Source organism: Halichoerus grypus, chromosome X, assembly GCF_964656455.1.
Source record: "Halichoerus grypus chromosome X, mHalGry1.hap1.1, whole genome shotgun sequence".
NCBI lineage: Eukaryota > Metazoa > Chordata > Mammalia > Carnivora > Phocidae > Halichoerus > Halichoerus grypus.
This window is the reverse complement of record NC_135727.1, coordinates 57,886,374-57,912,372: the sequence shown is the minus strand read 5'-3', so window position 1 is coordinate 57,912,372 and position 25,999 is coordinate 57,886,374. Positions and strand designations below refer to the sequence as shown.

At 35.2% G+C, this 25,999-nt stretch overlaps 1 protein-coding gene across 3 annotated transcripts in view; it reads right to left on the bottom strand.

The window, feature by feature from the left end:
* The window catches only part of POF1B (POF1B actin binding protein), a 103,495-nt gene extending 78,544 nt beyond the window's left edge, over positions 1-24,951 (bottom strand). For all 3 annotated transcript variants that reach the window (XM_078065162.1, XM_078065164.1, XM_078065163.1), the window contains exons 1-4: positions 24,884-24,951; positions 24,434-24,757; positions 8,776-8,850; positions 6,538-6,618 (exon numbers count right to left, since the gene is read on the bottom strand). In XM_078065162.1, the coding sequence (XP_077921288.1) occupies positions 6,538-6,618; positions 8,776-8,850; positions 24,434-24,715 (438 nt within the window). In that variant the 5' untranslated portion in view covers positions 24,716-24,757; positions 24,884-24,951. The remainder of the gene's footprint in view (positions 1-6,537; positions 6,619-8,775; positions 8,851-24,433; positions 24,758-24,883) is intronic.
* Positions 24,952-25,999: the final 1,048 nt, after the last annotated feature.

The following is a 25,999-nucleotide window of genomic DNA, read 5'->3' as shown; positions in this document are numbered from 1 at the left end:
TCAGAATAATATGTTTAGAAGATCTTGTTAAAATCATGCAATTGCTGAAAAGGCAAGTGAAAATCAAAGACATAACTACATAAGTCTTAAGAGATATGAGAAACAGGAGGGAATAATGAAAAAAAATCAAAAGAAGAAAAATTTTCATAAAGCAGTGGGAAGGTGAGTGACAGTATAAATGCTTCAGATGTCAACAGGTGAGAATTCCAAAGCAGATTGGATTCGGACTACTACAGATCCATGGGATCTGACTACTAAAATTAGTGGAAGAAGGTGTAATGGAAAAAAATTCTGGAGTCATAAAACCTGTATTCAGTTCTGCCTCTATCACCTACTTGCTGTGGAAATGTAGGAAAGTCATTTACCTTCTCCGAGGCTTAGTTTTCTTATCACAGAGATAGTAATGCAGAATACTTTATATCAAGTAAAATAATGTATTTTAAAATACCTTTAATCTGTGATTTTAATGTACAAATGATATTGGTGTTTAATAATATAGTCATATAATATTTTAAGTCCATACTGCATTTAAAAAGTTAATGAGAACCTTGTTAGAACTATTCTAAGATATCAAGGTAAAGTATATACAAAAATAGGCTTATTGAAGGCAGGGACTGTATCCATCTTGAATACCCCATAGTGAATGAACAGATGACTGGATGAAAAGAGATGATATGAATGTTTATCCTAAGGATATAAACACCTTCTAACAGGGGAAAACAAAGTTAGCAAAAGAAAATTTCTCTTTTTTCACTATAAATGCTGAACCATTATTATTTTTAAGAAGAAAAATGGTTTGGGTCCTAACAGTGTTGATTCTCTCCAAAACGTGTGTTGGACTTATTATTTTAAATGACTTACTGAAAAAAAAAAAAAAAAAAACTTCCAAATTTAGAGGACTATTATTTTCCCAAAATGTTTAAAAAGGTAAAACCAAATTTTACTATATTTGAATAAATCATTCTTAGTAAAACAGATCAGCAAAGTAAATTTAATTAGAAGTCTTAGATTTTTCACAAATGAGCTGTTAGACAGCTTTACTATTTTGGCAGCTTATTTTTTTTATCTGTACATTTGAATTGGTGCCAGATCCACCCGAAAAATTAATAGGTGTCTTCAAAGATGGCTGATTTTATCATTCTAATTGTTACTTTTAGAACCTCTGGCAGTAGTTCTCACATCTAACAAAGTACATAATCCCCAGCGTCTACTTTGTTGTTCCCAGGCCATGAAACCTTGCTGGAGAAAGTTAAGAAAATATTTGCTGATTTGGCTCAGTACAACTTTAAGTTATCTTACTTTAAGAGCCTCTCTAAACTTCATGGTCACAGTTGTGTTTATCAAATTCTCTATAACTGTGGTTACAATTTTTTTTCAATTTCCTCAATCCCCTATCCTCACATTCCCTCATTCTCCTTCTTCTTCTTGAGAAAACCAAGATCTATTCAATGAGATTCCTTCATTTTCCTCCCTACCTCAAAAATCTCTCTTCAATTTCTGCTCCTTCCATCTCATTACCAAGAAAGAAAAACTCCTCCTTTTATGTTGAAGTCACTTCTCTATACCTGGAATCCTATCCCCTCTTGTCTCTTCCAGAATCATGTCCCATTTGTCCCCTTTCTCTGTGGCATCTTTAGTCTTACTACTGGTTCTTTTTCCTCTGTCTATAAATCTCTTAGATCTCCAAGATTCTGTTTTCTCCTTTAGCTACTATCCTATCTTTCCTTCTTTTGACCAATATCCTTCTTAGAAGGGTAATCCTCATTTATTTCTTCCATTTCTTGATCTATTCACCCATTAACTTTGCACATCTGGGTTTTGATTCCACAAGTATAAGGAAACTCTCAAATATCACCATTACATAATGGTCAAACTCTCTATTCTCAAACCTCATCCTCATCCTCTTTGGCCTTTTGGTTGTTTGGGACAGTTGACCACCCCCTTTCTCTATTTGCTTCAGTTACTCTGTGTTCACATTTCTTTCTGACAATTCCTCTGCCCATGAAAGTGGCTCCTTTCTGTTTCCTTAAGTTAGGCATTTCACAAAGTTCTGTACCTCAATCCTCTCCATTACCCATCAGTTTTCTCATTCATTCTCACAGCTACAATGACAACTTTCAAAGGAATAACTCCCATGTCTCTATCTCAAATGTGACCTTTCTCCAGGTTATTATTTTTTTTTATTAAGTAAGTTCCACACCCAGCATGGAGCCCAGTGTGGGGCTTGAACTCATGACCCTGAGATCAAGACCTGAGCTGAGATCAAAAGTCAGACACTCAACCAACTGAGCCACCTAGTCACCCCCTCAAGGTCATTTTTTTTTAAAGATTTACTTTTTTTTTTTTTTTTTCCTTGAGAGAGAGCACGAGCAGGTGGAGGGGCAGAGGGAGAGGGAGAGAGAGAATCCTGAAGCAGACTCCCTGCTGAGCATGGAGCCTGACAGGGGCTCAATCCCAGGACCCTGAGGTCATAACCTGAGCCAAAATCAAAAGTTGGCCGCTTAACCAAGTGAGCCACCCAGGTGCCCCCTCCAGGTCATTTTTAACTGTCCATGTGGTCATCTTCCCTTCCATGTACCTCCAACACTACTGGTTCAAAGAGATCTCATGATCTACCCCTTTCCAAATGAACTTTTGCTCCCCCTCACTTCTTAATTGGGCTACCATACTCTCAGTATCTCAAACTGAGCTTAGGGTCATATTTGACTTTTTTTCTTCTTTTTTTTCTCAGATTTATTTTTATTTATTTGAGAGAGAGAGAGAGAAAGCATGAGTAGGGGTAGGGGCAGAGGGAGAAGGAGAGAAAGAATCTTCAAGCAGACTCCCCACTGAGAGTGGAGCCTGATGTGGGGCTCCATCCTAGGATCCTGGGATCATGACCTGAGCCAAAATCAAGAGTCAGACCCTTAACTGACTAGCCACCCAGGTGCCCCACTTTTCTTCTTCTTTTAACTCTATATTCAACATAAGTTATCAAACCTTATCAAAACTACCCCCAGAATAACTGTCAGAAAAGACAGTAATAGATTTAGAGTCAGAAGACCTGAACAAGTCACACTTATTTAACCTTCAGTTTCCTCATTAGTAAAATGATGCTGGCAACAATGTTAACTGTAATAATTCCTTAAATACCACAATAAATCCTTCTCTGATTCCCCCAAATGAATGTGTTATCTACAACCCCTGGAACTTCAATAAGACTTCATCTGTAATTTTCTCGTGTCATCTATCATACACCCCACCATATATTTTACATAGCTATTTGTGGACATATCTTATTTCCCTTGCCAAGAGAAACTGTAAACTCTTTTGTATGGGAGCCATGTCTTGTTTCCTTCCCCCCACCGGTATGAAAGCTGTACAGTTCCATCCCCATAGCAGGAGCTCCACAACTAGAAAATTAATAAAACTGATTAATAGCAATTGGATTCTATCTACTGATGGAACAAAAATATTTTCTTCATTTCTAGGTCAAGTTATATACCAGAATGCATAAATGCTTTGACTAAAATGACAATAAATGGAGAATAAAGGAGATCACAAACAACCAAAAATTTTAAAAAGGCTGAACAGAGGTAGAAGGAAATCATAATAAGAAAAGTAGATTGAGATCAGTTTAATTACAGGGAGAAGGGAAGATTAGATAAGCTGGGAGGTGAAAGAGGATAAAGGTGCCATTTAGGAGGCTCAGCTTGTTATAAATATTGTAATTAAGCCAGAATCTTCTCCTGGGGGGGATTTAAAAGAACAAACAAAAATGCACATACTTAGATAAATAAAATGGGGAATATATCTAAATAGGATTTTCAAGCTGCTCTGCAAAACCAGTTAGATTATTTTTGTTTACAAAGCATAGGGGCAGAAATTTGTTTTATCCTCCAATAATAGAAAGAGTTAAAAGCTTTAAAATAATCATTACCCCCTGCTGGGGTTTTTCCCTAAGAAACTATTTGCTTCTTTGCAGTTGAACACAGCCAAAATAATAAGCCTTTACACTGGCAGGCTCAGTGTTACAAATATGTTATGTATTTCCATACATACTTCTAATTTCTCTGCTTTTGTATTACACTGTCGCAGGGGATGATGGGGGGAAGTCGGTATGTGGATGAGTCTCTGGATCCTAAATCACCTACATCCTCAATTGTCCTTAATTTGCAAATGTATCTTTCCATATGGGCATTGTTCAGTTTCTGTTCCCACTCTGTTACTTTGTAACTGAATGGTTTGAGGATAGTTAAAAGCTTAAGTTTCAAGAAGATTGGGACTTTGTTTTGTTCAGTACCTTATCCCCAATTCTTGGAACAATTTTTGGTACATAGTAGACAACTGATAAATTTTCATTGAATAAATAACTTCTTTGTGCTTCTATTTTCTCACCTTTTTAGGGTTAAATGGGATAAAATATGTAAATTTCCTAGCATGGAGCATATATCCAATAAACATTAATTCTTCCTTTTCTCTATTAACTTAAGACTAAGAATTTATCCAAAGTCACATAAGAATCACTGGCCAAGAGGGTTGGAATCCAAATTATTTGATATTTAAAAATTACTCTGTGAATATATCCTAGGTAAACACAGCAATTCTCACATTATGAAAAAAAAAATGCTATCTAGAAGAACTAATTCTTTGAAAGCCAGGGATATCAAGTGTAATATGCATCCCAGTAAACATATTCCCCAGTTTGTATGTGAAAGAAAGGAAAAGGAGAAAGAGGGAAGAAGAAGGGGAAAGGGGAAAGTGGCCATGTCATAGAAAAATGCACACTCTCATCTCCCAAGCTCTTTATGTCTCCCTTCCCCAACATGCTTTTGAGATTTGTTATTTAAACATTTGATTCTGCAAAAGAAGGCTCAAGCAACTGCTTTACTGTAATCACATTCTCTTTTGATATTTACAATGGGTACGTGAAAACTGAAGCAAATGTTCAAAATAATCAACCCCACCACAGAGCTTGCAAGCAGATATGTTCACACATGCACACATACACAACTAACTGCCTTTGTAGCTGAAGAGACATGAGAAAATGATTTTAAAATAAACAAAGAAAGAAGAGAGGAGGACAGATAACAGAAAAACAGTGCACTCCCCACCCATGCACCTAGAGTAGTATCAAATGTGTTACCCTAATTTAATCCGTTGCTTTCCACAGCTGAAGCAAATAATTGATTTTATTTTGTGAGAGATGGGAGGATTCTTTCCTGCAATCATGGAGAAATAAAATAAAGAGCAACACAAAGAATTGCTGTATTATTATCTCTGGCACACTGTTTCTATTTGTGAAACTTTGTCCTTATAACCCCATAGAACCTCCTGTTGCCCCTAAAGAAGGGCTATAGATGGTTTTGTGTGTGTTGAGGAAGGCTTTTTACTGTGGGAAAACGTTTTCTTAATTTTCTCCTCAAAATGAAATAGAGAATAATATACTAGTTTGTAAAATACAAGGTTATGTATCTTAGTAGAAAATATAACTATAATTTTCAAAAGAGCTCATTGCTAGGCACAAAAGTTCACAGCATAGGCAATAAAGGCATGGAGACACTTATGAACTTTTGATTTTTCATTTTCTTCTTCCTAGCCCATATCTCAATAGCAAATCTAAATAAACTAAGGACTCCAATCCCTGATCTAACAGCTGATAGCTTTTATGTGAAGTCTGAAAGAACTTTGTCCCTTTTTCCTTTGGTTCAAAGGATGCAAATTCTTATCCTTTGTAGTACAAAGGTGGTGCTATAGAAGTAGAAAGATTTTATAACCTAAGAATTTCCATGCTGCTTGGAAGTGTTGCATCACTAAATCAGAATATATGGGCACATAGTTGTCTGGAATTAAAAATGACTTTTTAAATTAGTGATTCGAAGGGGTACATGCACCCCAATGTTTATAGCAGCAATGTCCACAATAGCCAAACTATGAAAGAACCCAGAAGTCCATTGACAGATGAATGGATAAAGAAGATGTGGTACATATATGCAATGGAATATTACTCAGCCATCAAAAAGAGTGAAATCTTGCCATTTGCAATGATGTGGGTGGAGCTAGAGTGTACTATGCTAAGTGAAATCAGTCAGAGAAAGACAAATACCATATGACTTCACTCATATGTGGAATTTAAGAAACAAAGCAGATGAGCATAGGGGAAAGGAAGGAAAAATAAAAAAGATAAAAACAGAGAGGGAGGCAAACCATATAAGACCTGTAACTCTAAGAAACAAACTAAGAGTTGCTGGAGGGGAAGGGGCTGGTAGAAGGGGTAATTGGGTGATGGGCACTAAGGAGGGCACTTGATGTAATGAGCACTGGGTGTTATGCAACTGATGAATCACTAAAAAAATTAAAAATAAAAAAATAAAATCTTTAATAATATTTAAAAAATGACTTTTTTTTATACTAATGATTAGAAATTAACTTTATAACCAGAAGAAACTCCCAATGATCTGATTTTAGGGATCTGGTAACTGACTCACGCTTCTCATTTAAGCTATCAACTTCTAAGGAATTATAGGTTGAGACAAGAGTTTGTGTGATATAGCTTACCTGTTCAGGATTTTGTACTATGTATCTCCTAATAGTAGTCTGTGGATATGCAGTGACTTTCACTGTTGGAGAATGGAGTTCCTGTAAAGAAAGATAAAAGATGCACATAATTATAGTTGCTTAGTGACCTTGAAGCCATTAATAATAATAGGGAGCAATTTTCAGAGTGAAATTTTAAAAGTCATTTGCATAAATAATGACATATGAATTTGTGGTTTTAGTTAATTTTAGTATTAGAAACATATATGAAAGCATGTGTTTATGTGTTCAGCACTGTGCTAGGTATTTCTATTAAATACTCATTTCACGGTAATTCATCACACATTCCAAGCTATAGTTGACGAGAGTTTCAACATATTCATTGCATTGTAATGCCCCCACAATATTAGAAGAAAATATAGCTTAATATTTATTATCTCATATTTTAAAAAATATAAGGCGACACAGAAAAATTTGTGTTTGCGTGTGTGTGTGTGTGTGTGTGTACTTAAACATTTACTACTTCAGTGTGATGGTGGGAGAGGGCCATAAATAACATTAAAATGGAGACAAAACACTAGAATAAAGTCATTTGTAAACTTTTGATGGAAAAAGAGTCAATATCATTAATATAGAGTTTTTATACCTCAATAAGAAAAAAAATCATGCTAATAGAGAAATGAGCAAATGGCATGAACATTTATAAAAGAAGAAAAACAAATGGTTAATAAACAGCAAGAAGTATTCAACCAAACTAAGAATCAAATAAACATAACAAAAGTACTATATTTTAGCTGGAAAAAAATTTTAAATAATAATACTGATGAAGGTACACTAATAGGACCACTTTCCTATGGAGAGGGGAAAGATTAAATAATCATCCATAGGCTGAAATATGTAGCTACTAAAATAATGATTCTGAGTAATACAAATTTACATGAAAAAAGCTCATAATATTATATAAGGTTAAGTGCGAAATAAAGATATAAAACTGCATATATGGTATGATCTCAATTCTTTATTTGAATGGAAGAAAACATAAAATGCTAATAATACTATCTGTGGGTGAGGGAAGGAATCATGAGTGATTTTTATTCTTCTTCTCTACATTTTTTATGGTTCCAAAATTCTCTACAATAAATATATTTGTATTACCAGAAATAAAACATGGTAAACCCAATTTTAAAGGCTTCATTATGAAAAATAACAGCTAATGCAATTTGCTGCCTGGATTTGAATGTAGTGAATAGCTCTGTGATTTAAGTGGACTTACTTTTCTGGGGTAATCCTATCTTGAGGGTCCTGTAGGGCTCTATTTCTATCTCTGTTGTAGCCTTTATCCCACTGTCCTATGTTTTGCTGTGTATGTGACCCATGCTAGTCTGTGAGCTCTTTGAGAATAGTAATTGGGTCTAATACATCTTTATACAATATTTGATACATAGTCAGCACTCAGCAAATGTTTACTAAATAAATGCATGACCCTAGGGGAGTCTGGGTGGCTCAGTGGCTTAAGTGACCGACTTGATTTCGGCTCAGGTCATGATCTCAGGGTCCTGGGATCAAGCCCCACATAGAGCCCCGTGCTCAGCAGGGAGTCTGATTCTCTCTCTCCCCCACTCCCTGTCCCCTACCCACTCCTACTCTCTGTCTCTCTAAAATAATAAAATATTTATAAAATATTTATAATATGGTATTTAATTATTATTACAGGTATCTTTTGGACATATAATGCCTAGACTCCAGGGTAATCTTAAACGTGGGATTATTAAATTGTAAAGGCTAAGGGAACTAGATTCTTGCATGTATTTCAAATCATGTACCTTTGAGAAGGGCTAGTTCTGACCCTATAAGCTATTCTTTCTGAATGTAAACTTACAGTACTATCCCTCACAAAGTCAGGTCCTTGTTCAATCCAAGATCTAAGTACTTTATTTGTGCTAAAATCAAGACCCTAAAATATATATAATTACTAGGAGATCCTTGACTAAAAATAAACTGCACTCAAACTAAAAGCAATCAGATTGAATAGACAATGAAACTGAAAAATCTCCGTTCATAGCATTTGTTTCAGCACTTGTTTCACATTCCTTTAATGGGCTGAGCTGATCACCATATGTGAGAATCCCCTTTCTAGTTTTGTGTTCCTGACATTTTGTAAATGTGTAAAGCCTTAGGAGGGCTTAAAGATTACTTAAACATATAAGCAAGGTTTACATAAAAATAAAAGAATCTAATCTAATCCATAACTTCTTTTACCTGTTCAATATTTGGGGTTATATATACACTGCTTGGGGGACAAGTAGATATTTTCAGACTTGGAGAATGGCGTTCCTGTTGAGAAAAAAAGGTGGGGGGAGGTGTTCAGAAATGGTTACTAAGCAGTGTTATTTGAATGTCTTACCTTCTTTAGGTATTATTTCCTTTAATTTTATAATAACCCAGTTTGTCAGAAGAACTTTATTTAGTGTTTTCTTAGATGATCTCCAAAGAGCACATTACTGAATTCCCTTGTCAGCTTTGCTAGTAAACTAATGATAAACTAATTTCTAGAATACTTTCATACCAACACATTCTTCTTGTACTTCTAGGTTACATCCTTCTTTTCTTTTTGAGATCTCTGCTAATATACATCCCAATGTTATTATATGTCTGCAATTTAACAAGATGCAAAATTTATCAACACAAAAACATCAAATACAAGAATTTTCTAACCATGGGTATTAAGGAGGGCACATGGAACACTACATCAAAAACTAATGATGTGGGGCGCCTGGGTGGCTCAGTCGTTAAGCGTCTGCCTTCGGCTCAGGTCATGATCCCAGGGTCCTGGGATCGAGCCCCGCATCGGGCTCCCTGCTCAGCAGGAAGCTTGCTTCTCCCTCTCCCACTCCCCCTGCTTGTGATCCTGCTCTCACTGTGTCTCTCTCTGTCAAATAAATAAATAAAATCTTTAAAAAAAAAAAAAAACTAATGATGTACTGTATGGTGACTAACATAACATAATAAAAACAAACAAACAAACAAACAAAAACAAAAACAAAGAAAACTCAACTGAGTCTACTGCCCTGAAAATGCAAATCAAAAGTACAATGAGATATTACTTCACACTTGTCAGAATGACCAAAATCAAAAACACAAGAAACAACATGTTGTTGAGGATGTGGAGAAAGGGTAACCTCTTACACTGTTGGTGGAAATGCAAACTGGTATGGCTACTCTGGAAAACAGTATGGAGGTTCCTCAAAAAGTTAAAAATAGAAATACCCAATGATCCAGCAATCAATTGCACTACTGGATATTTATCCAAAAAATACAAAAATACTAATTCAAAGAAATACATGCACCCTTATTTTTATAGCAGCATTATTTACAATCACCAAGCCCTGGAAGCAACCCAGGTGCCCACTGATTGATGAATGAATAAAGAAGATGTGGTATATATACACAATGGAGTATTATTCAACCATAAAAAGAATGAAATCTTGTCATTTCCAACAACATGAATGGAGCTAAAGAGTATAATGCTAAGTGAAATAAATCAGTCAGAGAAAGGCAAGTATCATATGATTTCATTCATATGTGAAGTGTAAGAAACAAAACAAATGAGCAAAGGGGGGGAGAGAGAGACAAACCAAGAAAGAGCTTCTTCACGATAGAGAACAAACTAATGCTTACCAGAAGGAAGGTAGGTGGGGGAATGGGTTAAATAGGTGATGGGCATTAAGGAGTGCGCTTGTGATGAGCACTGGGAGATGTATGGAATTGTTGAATCACTATATTGTACTAATATATGAAACTAATGAAACTAATATAATGAAACTAATATAACCCTGTATGTTAACAAACTGGAATTAAAATAAAAACTTAAAAAAAGACTATTGCTTTGAGATTACTTCAGTCTGACTTTTAATTATGGTTTGCCTGATCTGCTTCTAGTTAAATTTCAGAGAGTAGGCTCTGATGTTAAAAGAAAATGGTCTATAAAAGTGAGAGTATGATTTTTAATAATGATTAGGTAAGTCACTTTATAGATTATGCTGACATTCTTTACATTTTTTCCCAAATCAGCAAAACTGTGTAGCTTCATTGGTGTGCAAATAGTTGATAGTATTACTCAATCTCTTCATACATTACTGTAATTTACAACCAATTGACAGAACTCCACGATATATTCCCACAACAATAAAAATATTTTTTTTTTTAGAACAAGGAGGCTATTGAAAAACAGAGTCACAGACTTACAAGGGAAACACTGGCAGACTCATATGGAAGTATAGCTATAATAGAGGTGTATTGTGCTGTTCTTAAATTGCCAAATACTTTGCATGTTGTGGTTTTTCTTTTGCTTTTCTTTTGGTTCAGCTTGTAACATTTTCATCCTCCCTTTCCCTGGTACATCAGCAGTAATACTGCAAGCTTAATATATCAAGGCAGCCTTTGAATATGTTCTCAGATATCCTGCTACAGCTGAGGAGAATTCCTCAGACAAATGCAGTGAATTAAAGATTGTAGGCCAAACAGGTATATGGTCTTCAGCTCAGGATGATGGTTATAAATACAACCAAGCGCAGGTGGGTTTGGCCCACAGAGCTGAGAGGAGCAGGTTCAGAGAGGCAAGAAAATAAAAGGTGTTTTTTAGTTATGCAATAGTACATGAATACATGTGAACATAAAAATGTATACAGATCAAGTCAAAGATCTTCCCTTAATCATTCTCCTTTTATCCAAATCCCTTACCCAGAAATAACCATTATTGTCTGGTGTATCTTCACATAAATACGTATGTACAAATAATAATATTTACTGCTTTTATTATTCTGCAGTGTAAGTCATTTTTTGTATTATAAGTGAGATATGTCTTAATTCATTATTTTAAATTACTACATAGTGTTCCATGATGTTTAATAACTTATCTATTTCCCTAATGAGCAATGTTTAAATTGTTTTCAGTATTCACTATGCTGCAATGAGCATCCTTGTGCATGTATTTCTATAAAATTTCACAAAGAAGTGGGATTGATAGTGCACAGATTATGTGCATTATTCATTTTAACAGATACTGCCAATTGATTTCCCAAATGGCTATGCCAATTACACATCCTCCAGCAGTGTGTAAAAGTACTTATGTCTGGAGGATGTTTTTCTGCAAACTTTTAGCCTTTTTAGGCTGCGACTAGTAATACTAGGATCATGTTGAGAAGACAATTTGTGCACACTACCTGCCACCTGGAAGGTGTTCTATAAATGGTAGTTCTTTCCTCCTCCTTTTAACCAATTCAAATCTGATGACATCAGCTAATTAAATAGAACGAAACTTAATAGCCAAGTAGACTAGCTTTTAAGATAAGAGAGTAAACTAAGAAGTTTTATAAACTTGTAAAAATTAACCCAAGTAGGAATAAACACACACACATACACACACATCACATCTTTGGGACATTTATCTATAGTAGTATAAACAGGGTTACTTTATTCAGATGCCAAGATAGTAGATATTTTATTTTATTCATTTATTTTTAAAGATTTTATTTATTTGACAGAGAGAGCACAAGCAGAGGGAGAGAGAGGGAGAAGCAGGCTCCCTGCTGAGCAAGGAGCCCGATGTGGGGCTCGATCCCAGGACCCTGGAATCATGACCCGGGCCGAAGGCAGACGCTTAACCGACTGAGCCACCCAGACATCCCGATAGTAGATATTTTAAAGGCAAATTGGTGTATTTGTACAAAGACTTGTCTGGTCCTAAAATGAAAAAAATATTCAATCTTCTTATATTTAGAAAGCTAGTACATTAATTCCATAAATTATAATGTACATAATTGTTTTGAGGCTTCATTATTAGAATTGGTCCAGGCAAATGTAGCTTTTCCCATTAAACCTCTTTTCTGCTGCATCTATAGGTTGCCTCACTATATTTTCTGTTTTTCGAGTTGTTGAACATAATTCTACTATTAGATTTGACTAGTTCTTATAATAGGAGGCTAGATATTTGCTTTTTATATTATTTACTATCAAAAGTAAATTTTGAGTGCCTGAAAACAAGAGATCCTCCCAAAAGTGACTGTGTGAAAGAATAATCCTGATTAAATAACTTAAACTTCTAAAACTCCAATAGAGGTTATTTTGGTAGACTACATGATATATTTATACAGTGTATTCACAGGACTCCAAACTCAATAAAACATTGAATTTTTCTTTAATACTCATATTCAATTTTGTAGGAAGGCCTTACTTTTTTTGATTAAATATTTAGCATACTATTGAGTTGTTTATTTCTGTGGCTCACATTTGCTAAATACATAACTATTGTCTTGTTGGCAACTTTCTTTAGGTAGAATTATCATAAAAAAATAATTTTGTTTATAATTAGGTGAGCTCAGGCTTAGTATAAAATCCAGGTTGCTTTTCCCACACTCCCTAAAGTAATGGTTTTCAACTTTGTAAAGTTGTATCAGCCCTCTTCCTCCTTTTCTTTCTCTTCCTCCTCCTTTTATAAAGTACATATGACATTACCAATTTTAATATCAGAGTGGATTAAAATCAGTCTGCTTTTTGGGATAATTTCACTACGTCACCTGAGATAATTGTCCATAGCTTGGTATACCCTAAATCAGAGCTGGGAAGCTCTAGTTGCCCTAGAGAGAATTCATAAAACTACATCTTATTTCTGTTTGTTAAAAAGCTATGTTTCTCAGAATTAACAAATCATATGGAATGCAAATGGGTCCAATTTCTCAGTTACTTACCTTAGTGAGAGAGATTTCACGTAGCTCAGTGAAGGGCAGAAAGAAGGGAAAGCAGAAGCTGGAGAGGTGCTATTCTCCTTTAGGTAGAAGGAAAACCTTAAAAATTTAGGACATACTCTGAATTCCAGGATTATTTCAGGGCAAGACCTTGAAAATTAGAACAGAAACTGCTTTTGTTCTCTAATGTATTTTTTATACTTTCCACTCTGATAATAGAATATCAGAATGGGGAAATTTATCAAATGATTTGCCGTAAGGATTATCATCAAATGATTTGCTGAAGCCAAAAAATACAAACTTGTTTAAACTGAAAATACTTTAGTATTGAACTAGGGTTAATCAAGGGTGATAGCTGATATAGTGAAACTATCAAGAGCTGGTTTCTAAACCCAGGATATTCATTAACTAGCTGCTATAACTTGGACAGGTTATTTTGAACTATTTGAGTCTCAGTTTCTTTATTTGTACAACAGAAAAATAATATACAATGCATATTTTATGTGCACACTGTAAAATTTGTACAATGGATGTAATAATGTTTTTCTCCTTAATTTTTGAAATTTCAGTGGGCAAATAATATATGTTAAAGAATTTTGAAAAATAAAAAATACCATCTGTTAATATGAGGCATTACTTTTATTGGATTGGTTACATGTATAACTAAGTAATTTGTTCAATGTTATATAATGGTATTGGAAGAGATATAAAGCATAGATAGAATATACTCTGTACCCTCATCAAGCTTATAATTATTAAGGGGGTAAAAATTATTAGTGTAAATAACAATAGAGTATTATAAGAGCTATGAGGAACTTACTATGAATGTTTTGAGGGCTAAGAGATAACTTCAGCCTGAGACAATTTAAGATTTCATCCCAAGGTTATACCTGAGGAAAGTCTTGAAAAATTGGTGTAATTCCAGTTCATCGAGATTGGTGAGGATGGGGGGATGGGACATTTCAGAGGTAAGAGCAACATGAGCAAAGGCATATTTATGGAACGTTAGGGCCTATATTTAGAGAACAACAGTTTACATTTTGGCTGAAACAGAACATTAGAAGGGGAGTTCCAGAAAGTAAGGTCCCTAGAAGCCAGATAATGGAGGGCTCTGAAAGTCAGACTAAGAAATTTATAGACACTGAATGTCACTGAAGGTTTCTTCAGCAGAAGAGTGATATGAGGTATTTGTAAGGAATTTAAGCAACTTATTTTAAAGATTTTATTTATTAGAGAGAGAGAGTGAGTGACAGGGAGCACGAGAGGGAGGAGGGTCAGAGGGAGAAGCAGACTTCTGCTGAGTGGGGAGCCCTATGTGGGGCTTGATCCTGGGACTCCAGGATCATGACCTAAACCAAAGGCGGACACTTAACCGACTGAGCCACCCAGGTGCCCCTAAGCAACTTTTCTAGATAACATATTCTCAGATATAATTATGTTTGTGAATATTTTAAAATAATGTGGATGAGTACTGGGCAGTAGTAGCAGTTTTTATGAGGGAATTTGGGGCACATAACTGATATACTAAAACAATTATAAGATAACAGAACAAGATTCAATAAATAAAATCACTTCACCTAGACAGAATTTAAGTAGCAGGGGAGGTAAAGGAAATATCTTTATAAACAGACTAATTAGCAACTTCAAACTAATTTGCTTAAAAGAAGCAACACAACAAGATCCCAGGGAAATAATATGATGACAGATCAGAATCACTAACCCTTTAACATAATTTGCCATAATAAGTAATGATAAATATTTGTTCATAGGGGAAAAAAGTGTAAATCAAATATAAACAAGTCAAGTCCAGATTCTTAATGTGACCCAAGAATTAAAATAGAAAACTAATTGCCCTATTAAATAGCTTTCTAATATTTACTTTATGCGTTTTTCACTTTTTTAAAGAGGCAATTTGTGCCCTACTTTCCATTTTCATTTCGAAGAGAAGGCATAGAAGAGTGAAACTCACAAATAATCATAACCGTATATCTTTATTAAAGCCATTGCTTACAGCCACATTCAGGCATTTTTGCAAGCCATAATCACAAAGGGTGAGGGGAGAGGGAATGGAAGAAAGAGGGAAGGAAAGGGAGAGGGGAAAGGGGGAAAGGAAGATGAGAGAAAGAGTGGGAGAGAAAATTTCCAGTTCCATCCCATTGTCAAAAACATTTATTTTGATTTGTCTTTGATTTTTGATTTCTAAAAAATCTTTTTTTCCAGTTGATTTTTTTATTATGTTATGTTAATCACCATACATTACATCATTAGTTTTTGATGTAGTGTTCCATGATTCATTGTTTGCGTGTATCACCCAGTGCTAAAAAATCTTAACCCTCAATAAGTGTATAGTCTCTGGGGGAAGGGAAGAAGGACCACATCAGTAATATACTACTCAGTATTATAAGTACATTATAGTTAAATAATAAAAAGTGATACTACCTAGGAGAACACATCTGGGATGGAGGTGGGGGTGGAGTACTACACTGAGGACAGGGTAAGAAGATTCAGGATTGGAGAAGATGTCTTTAAGAAGATAACTTTCCAGATGTATTTTAAGGGATAGGTAGAATTCCAGAGAAGATGTGAGAGAAGGGTGGCTGTTGCCAGAGTGGGGAATGAAATGAACAAAGGCAGGGGTGGGAAGGAGGCAAAATGCTCAGTTTCTTCAAGAATCAGCAGTACAGTGTGTCCAGGACACAAGGTGGAAGGAAGTGGGTAGTGGGAACTAACACGGTAAAAGTAGCATAGGACTGTTCTAAGGAGACACTTTAACATCATCAAGGTGAGGAGTTTGAACCTAACTTTGGAACTCAATTATTAAAGTTTTTGAAAATATTTTGAACTACAAAGTAAATGACATTTTATAGCTGAGATTATAAATCCCACAATAAGGTAAAAGATGATTTTATTTATTCATAATATCTTTCTATCAAAGTTCTCCTAAAGCATTTATGAATTTTTAAATAACTAAAATTTTATCAACTTACTACCCAGTGCTGGAGCCTTATATATTTTGATACAAAACAATCAATACAATTTATAAGAAAAATGTTAAAAAAAAGAGTTCTGAACAGCAGCAAAAAATGTCTGCCTTCTTGGTAAATAACAAACTTTCAACACCTTGAAATGTTCATTACACTATTATTTATGCCCTGGCTTGTGTCAAAAGATTATAAGTGGTTCATAATGGAAGCATATACATGATCAAGAAGTGAAAATAGGAATCAGATATCGGATGTTACTGTGTAACATAAATAAGAGTCAAATGTGTAGACCAGGAATATATAGCATAGCATGGAGGTTACAAGCATAGACCTGGAACTAGACTGCTAGATTTAAATCCTAGTTCTACCACATACTAGCTATATGAACTTTAGTAAGTCATATAACATCTCTGTGCTTCAGTTACCACATCTGTAAAAATGAGAATGATATTTGAACTTTACTTACTGAAGTTTAAAATTAATTCAGTAGGTTAAGGGAGATAGGTAGTTGCAGAGAGGTTATGAAAAACAGATCATGTGCCCAAAAGAAAGAAAGATGCATTTTGATTGAGGGAGGTCATTTTTCGTCTTTTTCCTCTTCTTAACCATTTGCTCTGCCAAAAAGTGAGGCTCTGGGAAAATCATATAAACAGAAGGATATATACATACATAAAAATCTTTTATTTAGACTTATGAATTTAATTCTTTTTTAAAAGTTTATGAATTTGGGCGCCTGGGTGGCTCAGTTGGTTAAGCGACTGCCTTCGGCTCAGGTCATGATCCTGGAGTCCCTGGATCGAGTCCCACATCGGGCTCCCTGCTCGGCAGGGAGTCTGCTTCTCCCTCTGACCCTCCCCCCTCTCATGTGTTCTCTCTCATTCTCTCTCTCTCAAATAAATAAATAAAATCTTTAAAAAAAAAAAAAAAGTTTATGAATTTAATTCTCTTTCTCCTAAAATAGTTACTCTAAACTTAAAACTTTGAGAGTTTGTAGCTTCATTTTCTTATTTCATGTTTATCTACCCATTATAGCTGATCATATAAATTGGCAGCACTTTGATCACACATTTGTACCACCATAAATTTCCTTGAATGTGATGATCTTAGAGGTAATTCTATCTTCAAATGAGAAGCCTGAATGTGTAGATTTGCAGTGTCCAGTAGAACACTCTACAATGGTGGAAATGTTCTACATTTGTGTTGTCCAATGCAGTAACCACCAGCTACATATGGCTGTTGAACAGTTAAAATGTGACTCATGCAATGAGGAACAGAATATTTAATTTTATTTGATTTTGATTAATTTAGATATAAATGAAAATAGCCACATGCTACTCTATTAGAAGTGTAGCTCTAGAGGAAAAATTAGGTAAGAGGCAGACAGCAAACAAGCTTTAATGCCCAGTGTCACTGCATTTTAAAAAGGAAAAAAAGCACAAACTAAAAAAACTCCATCTCAAATATTAAGGTTCAAGTTCAAAGACTCTAAGAGCATGGGAGCTTCCAAATTACTCTTTCTAAAGGATACTTATGCCAGTAAACATTATAAATACATTCCTGCTGTTCCAGTCTTTTGATCATATACCATGAGTTTTAGAAAATTGCTTTAATGGTTTTCCTCATTAGTCTTTCTTAGCTAGTACAACCCTAATAAGCCTTTCAAACATACATCTTTACCTAATCTTTCCAGTGTTAAAAAAACTCTTACTTTATAGCCTGTTCATTAGTTATCTATTATCCTATTTTGTCTGTGCAACTAGGGGCTTTTGTTGGCTATATTTTGATAAATCAATTATAAAAATGGAAAGAATTATTGAGTGTCCAGACAGTGGGCTCGACACCTTCACATGTTATCTCATTTAATACTCACTAAAACCCTGAAGGAAGGTATTACTGTCCCCACTTTACAAATGAGGACACTGAGGTCCTGAGAGGTCAAAATTTATTCTAGGCTCTATGACGCTAATACTATGTGTCAGACACTATGCTGTGTGTTTTCCATAATGTGTTATCGAATTTGACTCTAACAACAATCCTATGAGCTAGGTACTTTTGTCCCATTTTACTAATTAAGTAACTGATACCTATAGCTAGCATGACCCTGAACCAGGAATTAAACCCAAGACGTTTAAAACGTAAACCTACACTCTTAGCCACTACACTAGATTGTTTCATAGTTTGGTTCTGCTAAAGTCTACCTCATCACTGCTCATTTATTATTTGCAGCTCTCCATGAGCCATTCCCCATAGATTCATTTGTATGGGCATTTTCTCCACACAATGTTTTCTGTGACTCATCTTTATACTCTGCAAAATATGAACCTCTGTAGCCAACACCTATTAGCTTTTATTTACTATTGATAACTCTTATCAAAGAGTACAAGTCTTTGGTGCAATAAATATAGGAGCGATGGCAAGATTGCTGGGAATGAGAATTAAGCAATAGAGATTACATACACAGTATAGGACTTTGTTCTCTAAATATTTGGAAACTTGTTGAAATTACCATGGAACTTTCTAATTTGAACTTTAAAACTTTAAAAAACTAATAAATAATATAATGTTCCAAGAAGGAGTCTTAAAATGACTATGAGAATCACTGAAAGTAATAATAGCGACTTAGTAACAGTTTAGGACTAACAGCTTCAAAAGAGGCAATATCTTTAAATACCAACTGACATTTATGCTGACAGAATTTGCCAAGGCCAACTGCCATTTGAATACATTCCCTGAATAGTTTAAAAGATGCTTTTGTTAAAACCTTTCAAAGCCAATAACATGGTTAAACACCTGCCTTAGGTTATTGTTCAATATTGTTCTGAACTTTGTACAGGACGAAACAAATAAATTATAATGATCTTTATTTTTAGATGAAACAAACACTTCCTTGATTTAGGATAAAATCTGTGATTCTGTTCTCATGTTAAGAAAGCAATAGAATGTACTAGAATGTATTAGAAATATAACTTCTTCCCCTCATTCCTTTCCTCCAAAGGAAATCCCTCATTTAAGAGACTCATTCTTTCTCTTTTCCTGAAGGAAACTAGGAGAAAAAATAAAGTACACAGTCTCTTTGCAGTATATGCTTTTTGTCCTTAAAAACTAGAAGTATATATGCTCTGTTGGAAATAAAAAAAAAAAAAAAAAGATGATATTACCATACCTGCTGGTGTAGAAAAAAAAAGTTAGCTCAAATATACTTGTTTACAAAGGTTTTCACTTTTAAATGGGGTTTAACAAACAAAAAACAGAATCAGACCTATAAATACAGAGAACAAACTGATGGTAGCCAGAGGGAAGGTGTGTGAGGGTATAGAAAAACGGGTGAAGGAGAGTGGGAGATACAGGCTTCCAGTTATGGAATGAATAAGTCACTGGAATAAAAGGCACAGCACAGGAACTATAGTCAATGATATTGTCATTACGTTGGATGAGGGCAGATTGTAGCTGCACTTGTGGTGAGCATAGCATAATGCATAGAGAAGTTGAATTACTATGTAGTACACCTGAAACTAATGTAACATTGTGTGCCAACTGTTGTCAAATAAAAAAAAAAATTAAATAAAAATAAATGGGATTTAAGAGCATGGCAAATATCCCAGTTGTTTTACCATGAGTTGTCAAGAAAAGAAATTTGGATCACAGCAGTTAAAGGACCAGTTCACCTCCTTTCCCCTTGCCCTGCCTCCCTTCCCCACCTTGTCACATAGACACACAAGGACAGCTTGTGAGTGTCATGGCCTGAAAACAGGCCCAGCAATTTATCAAACCTCCCTTAAAAAAGAGACAATTGGCATGGGCATTTTTACCCAATTAGTTGCACTCACAATTTCTATAGCTTTATTTAACTTCAAGCATAAAAGCGCTGACCAAAGCTGAAAACATGAGCCTCTTTACCCTATGACCTCATTCCTTTTTCTACAACCTACTTCCCTGAACAATCATTCACTTTAGTGACCACACCCTTGAACAACAATTTATCAAAGCAAAACACCCCTGCCCCCAGAACAAGAAATTTTTCTGATATTGTATAGAAATCCTGGCACAGCAAGGGAGCTATCCACAATCTTTGTAACCAATGAAAAGGGAAAAAGGGAAAAAAATCATGTAAACAAAGATAAACCCAAGCTGAGCCTCTGCTATCAATAACACACATAAAAGCACATTCTCAGGGCGCCTGGGTGGCTCAGATGGTTGAGCGTCTGCCTTCGGCTCAGGTCATGATCTCGGGGTCCTTGGATCGAGCCCCGAATCGGGCTCCCTGCTTGGCGGGGAGCCTGCTTCTCCCTCTCCCTCTACTGTTCCCCCTGCTTGTGCTCTCTCACTCTCTCTGTCAAATAAATTAAACAAACAAACAAACAAAAAAACACATTCTCCCCAGATGCTTCTAGAGTTAAATTTGGTTGCAAGTTTTAACTTCAAAAGAATGGTAACCCATATGACACATTAAGAGGTCCCTTCTTTCACCAAAACTTGTTTTATTCAATAGAATATTGATGGCCAAAGCACAAAATAATATTTAAAAATGAAATATAGACATATGGAACACTTACAGACCAGGTCCTGTACATCTATCCTCAACGTGGACTCTCCCTGGGATAAGCAAATCGTATTTATCCAAATAATCACAGTGCTTCCTATATAATAGTTAATAAATATTCATTTCAATGAATGTTATTAAAAAACATTTTATTTTGATTCAATTCTCTCTCATACAACAGAGTTCCTTTGCATACATGGAAAATATCTTGAACTTCATGAAAAGCTAAATTAGTGGATGGGAAATATATATGTTGAGTAATTTTACATCAATGGTGTTCATTAAGGCAGTATTTCATTTTGAGTTAATGATGGTAGGTTAATATTTAAGCTTTTTAAAAGGTTGAGCGGTAAGTTGTTTTATTTTGTTTTGTGTAGTTTCTAGAACTTCATTTATTTACAAGACTGCATTCAGTTTTAAAATGCATCTGTGCCCTTGATTACCCTGTGTTTGATTTTACCTGTCTGTATGGATAAACCTGGTAATTTTAATTCTAGAATTAATTTAGATAATTTCACCACAAGTATTTTCTATATTCAATTTTCTCTGCTCTATCAATCAGATAAACTGAGAGAATAATAAAATATATCTATTAATTATAGACAAGAAACAAAGCAACATTATATCTGGAGAAATTTAAAATATGTTTATATTTATAAATACCATTTTAGTGCACAAGAAGGCATTAGAGGAAAAACATGTACTAAAAAGCCAGAAATAGAAAATACTAAAGTGCTGCAAAAAGCATTTAGTTAAATCTAAAATGTCTACTACATAAGCTAAAATTAAGATCAGGAAACAAAGAAGAGTGACATCAATTTCAGTTTCTCGAAGGGAACATATTTTACTACTGACAATTATGTATTTTTTGTATTTTATTTTATTTTTATTTATTTTATTTTACTTTATTATTTTATGTATTTTATGAGTAGGCTCCATGCCCATCATGGGCCTTGAACTCACAACCTTGAGATCAAGAGTCACATGCTCTACCGACTGAGCCAGCCAGGCGCCCCAATTACATATATTTTTAAATCTTATGAATTATCTGAATGTCATCCAAACACTAAAATGCTAAAAGACAAAGTAAAAGTTTAACTGCATTTATGATAACCAACAATTGATTATAATACACATTTTCCTGCCTGTGAGGATCACAAACTCTAGCATCAGAATAGTTGCTACATACCAACTCAAAATGTCTCTAAAACATGGCATATAGAGACTTTTTTAAAACATGAAACAAACAAAAAAGGTACATATTGAGTAATATGTACTGTTTTCTTGTGTTTGGCATGGTATATAATAAAGCTGCTGTCTCATCTTACCCATTACATTAACATGAAGGTAATTTCAGATCAAATCTAGGTTCTACTTTATACAATGCCATCCTGCCAAGAAACAAGGAGAAGGAAAAATAGAAGAGCTTCTTCGTCACATTATTTGTGACAAATACCTAAAAACTGTCTTGCCAAATTATCTTTTAGTGGATTTGTAAATGCCCTTTGATATCTAACTCAGTTTGAAATTTTATAGTCAAATTTTCTTTCTTCTTGTTTCACTAAGGGAATGAAACTTCTTAGTTTTGTCCTTTACTACATATCTAAAATTTCACCTACCTCATCTTCACACAGCCCTTACTTTTCTTTCTTTTCAATTATAAATAACTTTAGCCTTCAGGACACTCCATTGCAATCTCTTATCCCAGTTTTTGTGACCATACTTTCTGTCCCTAGGGTTCTTTATAATCTCCTCTATGGGGAACTGTGTTTCAGGATGGAGAGAGTCTTACAAGGATCACTTTAGTAATTATCAGGTAGAAAGAAGAAAAGTCTTGTAAAAAAGCTTGACCAGCTTGGTTCTGGGATTATTAAAAAGGAAAGTTGAACTAAGGAGTATCAATAAAGTGATCCTAAAACTTGTTCTGTAATCAATATTTATAATTTGTTAAATTTCTGCTGTTAAATTTTTATCTATCTTTACTAGCAAGTTGACAAGAAAAGAGATTAATGTTTTTAAATGACTATGACAGATAGGGTGATTTTAGCATTTCTATAGTAATGGTAACTTGTTTTTGCCTTGTTTTGGGGCTATTAAGGAACATAGATGACACCCACTTTGTTGTTCATTAACATCCTAATACTAAATATTGAAATGTACATTCACAATATTATTATCAATTATGCAAAGTAGTATTTTTTAACTTCATATTTTTCTTTCCTTTGACTTCAATACAGGTGGAGTTTTTCTCAACTAGGAAATTACTGAAGTAAATCCTGGATATTTTCTTAATATTTTTTCCCTCAAGCTAAGCATGAAATATCAGTAAAATTGTGGCCTTTGTAATTGTGTTATCTATGTCTTTAAAAATTCTTTTAGGGGCACCTGGGTGGCTGAGTTGGTTAAGCAACTGCCTTTGGCTTGGGTCATGATCCCAGGGTCCTGGGATGGAATGCCACATCGGGTTCCCTGCTCTGCTGGGGAGCCTGCTTCTCCCTTTGCCTCTGCCTGCCGCTTCCCCTGCTTGTGCTCTCTCTCTGTGTGTCAAATTAATAAAAAATCTTTAAAAAAATCAAAATAAAAAAATAAAAATTCTTTCAAAAATAGTTTTATTATATACTTTAGAATGTTGCTTCATATCCTATTTTAAATTGTGGTTTTGGGAAAAATAACCCATATTATTCCAGATCGGTAAAATAATGAACATCAGATAATATCATCCCAATGGTTGCTTTTTGAACTCTTTACAGTATAAATTTTATCTTGAAAACATAATTTTAGTTTGGACAGATGTTTCCAGAAAGCTCAAAGTCATGCAAATTTACATTATGTCTATAAATGTAAAGGGATTCAAAGAATGAAAACAGGCAGAGCTTTTAATTTTATAGTCTTGCAATGTTCCTTTACATTCATTGGCAAGATTATTAGAACAGATAATGATACTAAAATAACCCCTTTAAAAACAATTTTATTTCATTTTAAAGGGTGTCTTAGAGTTCTGCTTTTTTAAGCTTTTATATAACAATTGCTTACATCTTGCCTTCCTCAATCCTATATCCACTCTTTCAATCCTCTTTCTACCAATATTCATAAATTATTCACTTTGGCTGTATTAAGAACCAGTGTGTCATTTTTGGAAGATGAAACACATATGACAATTTGAACAGATATTTGTGCATGTGACTTATCTAGGAGCAGCATACTATTTACTGAACACAACTGCTCATCACTCTATGTAACTCATTGTCTCTGAACTACCATATTTGATATAAAAAATCTGTTTACTTCTGAAATAAAGTGATTCAGTGGGACCCTATTCTATAAAAATTATTGTATTCAAGTTGAGGAATGCTTTACGGTAAGGGCAAAGGAATACCCCAGATCAGATATTTCAATCAAATCCAACAAAAAATGAGTCATCCTATGCTCTAGTTAGATTATAAAACTCACTGGAGCTGTTAAACAACCACAGGCACTAGTAAATGAAAGAACAGCAAGAGATGGAATTTGGGTAACCGTACATTGCTTATATAGCTGCAATCCACCAAAAGATAACATCCTGTAGAACAGAGGCAGAGAAGCAGAAAGAAAAGAAATGAGGTTGAAAATATCCCCTCTCTACAAATCACACATAGTTATCTTTATGGTACCTGAGAATGGTTGCTCCAAACCAAATTTTGGTAGGAGGAGGCAGTTTTGAGAGGAGAGAGCACTTCCTGTGAGGTGATGGGGTCCAAGGCCTGAACCACCTTGTTCATGGGCCCACTGTAGGTTCTCACTCTCTCGTACACTACATTTTTTTCTGGTGGGTGCTGGGTTTGGCTTGACTGATGGTAGCAGTGGTAATGCTGGGGCTGGCACTGTAGCACCTCTGGGGGCTGTGGAGTTCCACAGCTGCTGCTGCTCATCTCACTCCAATAGCTTGAGCTCATGATGTTCTCAGTGGTCAGCAAGGTACTTCCCAGACGCTCTCCCTATGGAACAAACAGAGAGAGAGAACGCTCATGAATAAGGGTAAGAAGGAAGGCAAGCAGGCACACGTAGAAGTCATTTATCAACCCCCTCTGCCTGTAGTGGTGCCCTGGAGAGGTTAGGGTTACCTGAGCAGCAGCAGGAACTGGTCTGGCAGCTGCAGAGGAGGAAGCAAAGTTATTTGAGCGCAAATGAAAAGTAGAGCCACCCTGTGAGATTGCTCCAGGAAATGGTACTGACACGCCCCTCAGGGGTGGATTCACCTGGCAGGTTTACCTGCCAGGAAAGGCCCTGCTTTGCCACAGAGATACAAAGCTGCATTCAAGTAGGTAAGGGAGTCTGGAAAGAACAGAAATGAGGAATTTTACGGCTGAAGCCAGAGCTTCCAAGTCCACAGTCTTGGAAATTCATTTAACTGTAAATAGACAAAGACATGCTCATGCCTAAACTTACTAGAGAAAAAGTCACAAACGTCACATGAAAATGACTTTCCCATGGTTCTTAAGCTTACCAAAGAGAATTACAGGCATGGGTATTATCATTCCGGAGTCCCAGACCAAAATACAAGGTATTAGCCTAGGGACACACCAATTTTCACAGATAAATTTGCATTCTTTGCAAAACCCAGCTGGTAATTTCATTTAAGGAAGATTGCTATGGGGTCTACTTCTAGCAACTCTAATTTATGGACCTGTGTATCTTGCTCCAGGCCTCATATGACTTTCTAACATATATTGAAGTAGATTTGTCTAAATGATTGAATTGTTGTCTATAAATGGGAGATTGGTCAAAAAACATCTTACCATTCCACAAATGCTTTGCGGTTCAGCATTTATATTTATTGTTTTGCATTTTTTAATTTTTTTTTAAAGATTTTATTTATTTATTTAACAGACAGCGATAGACGGGACACAAGCAGGGGGAGTGGGAGAGGGAGAAACAGGCTTCTGGCTGAGCAGGGAGCCCGATGTGGGGCTCAATCCCAGGACCCTGGGACCATGACCTGAGCCAAAGGCAGACGCTTATGGACTGAGCCACCCAGGCACCCCTTGTTTTGCAGGGTACTTTATGTGTGCCCTAAGAAATAATGAGTTTGATTTTTTTTTTTTTTTTTAGTATCTTGTTGTAAGGGAGCTGCAAGTCCTGAAAGGTGCCTTACTTTATGAAATGAGATTTAAACATGTTCAGCACTTATATTTATTACTACTTGAAATTACAGTCATAATGCCTACTTACCCATCAAA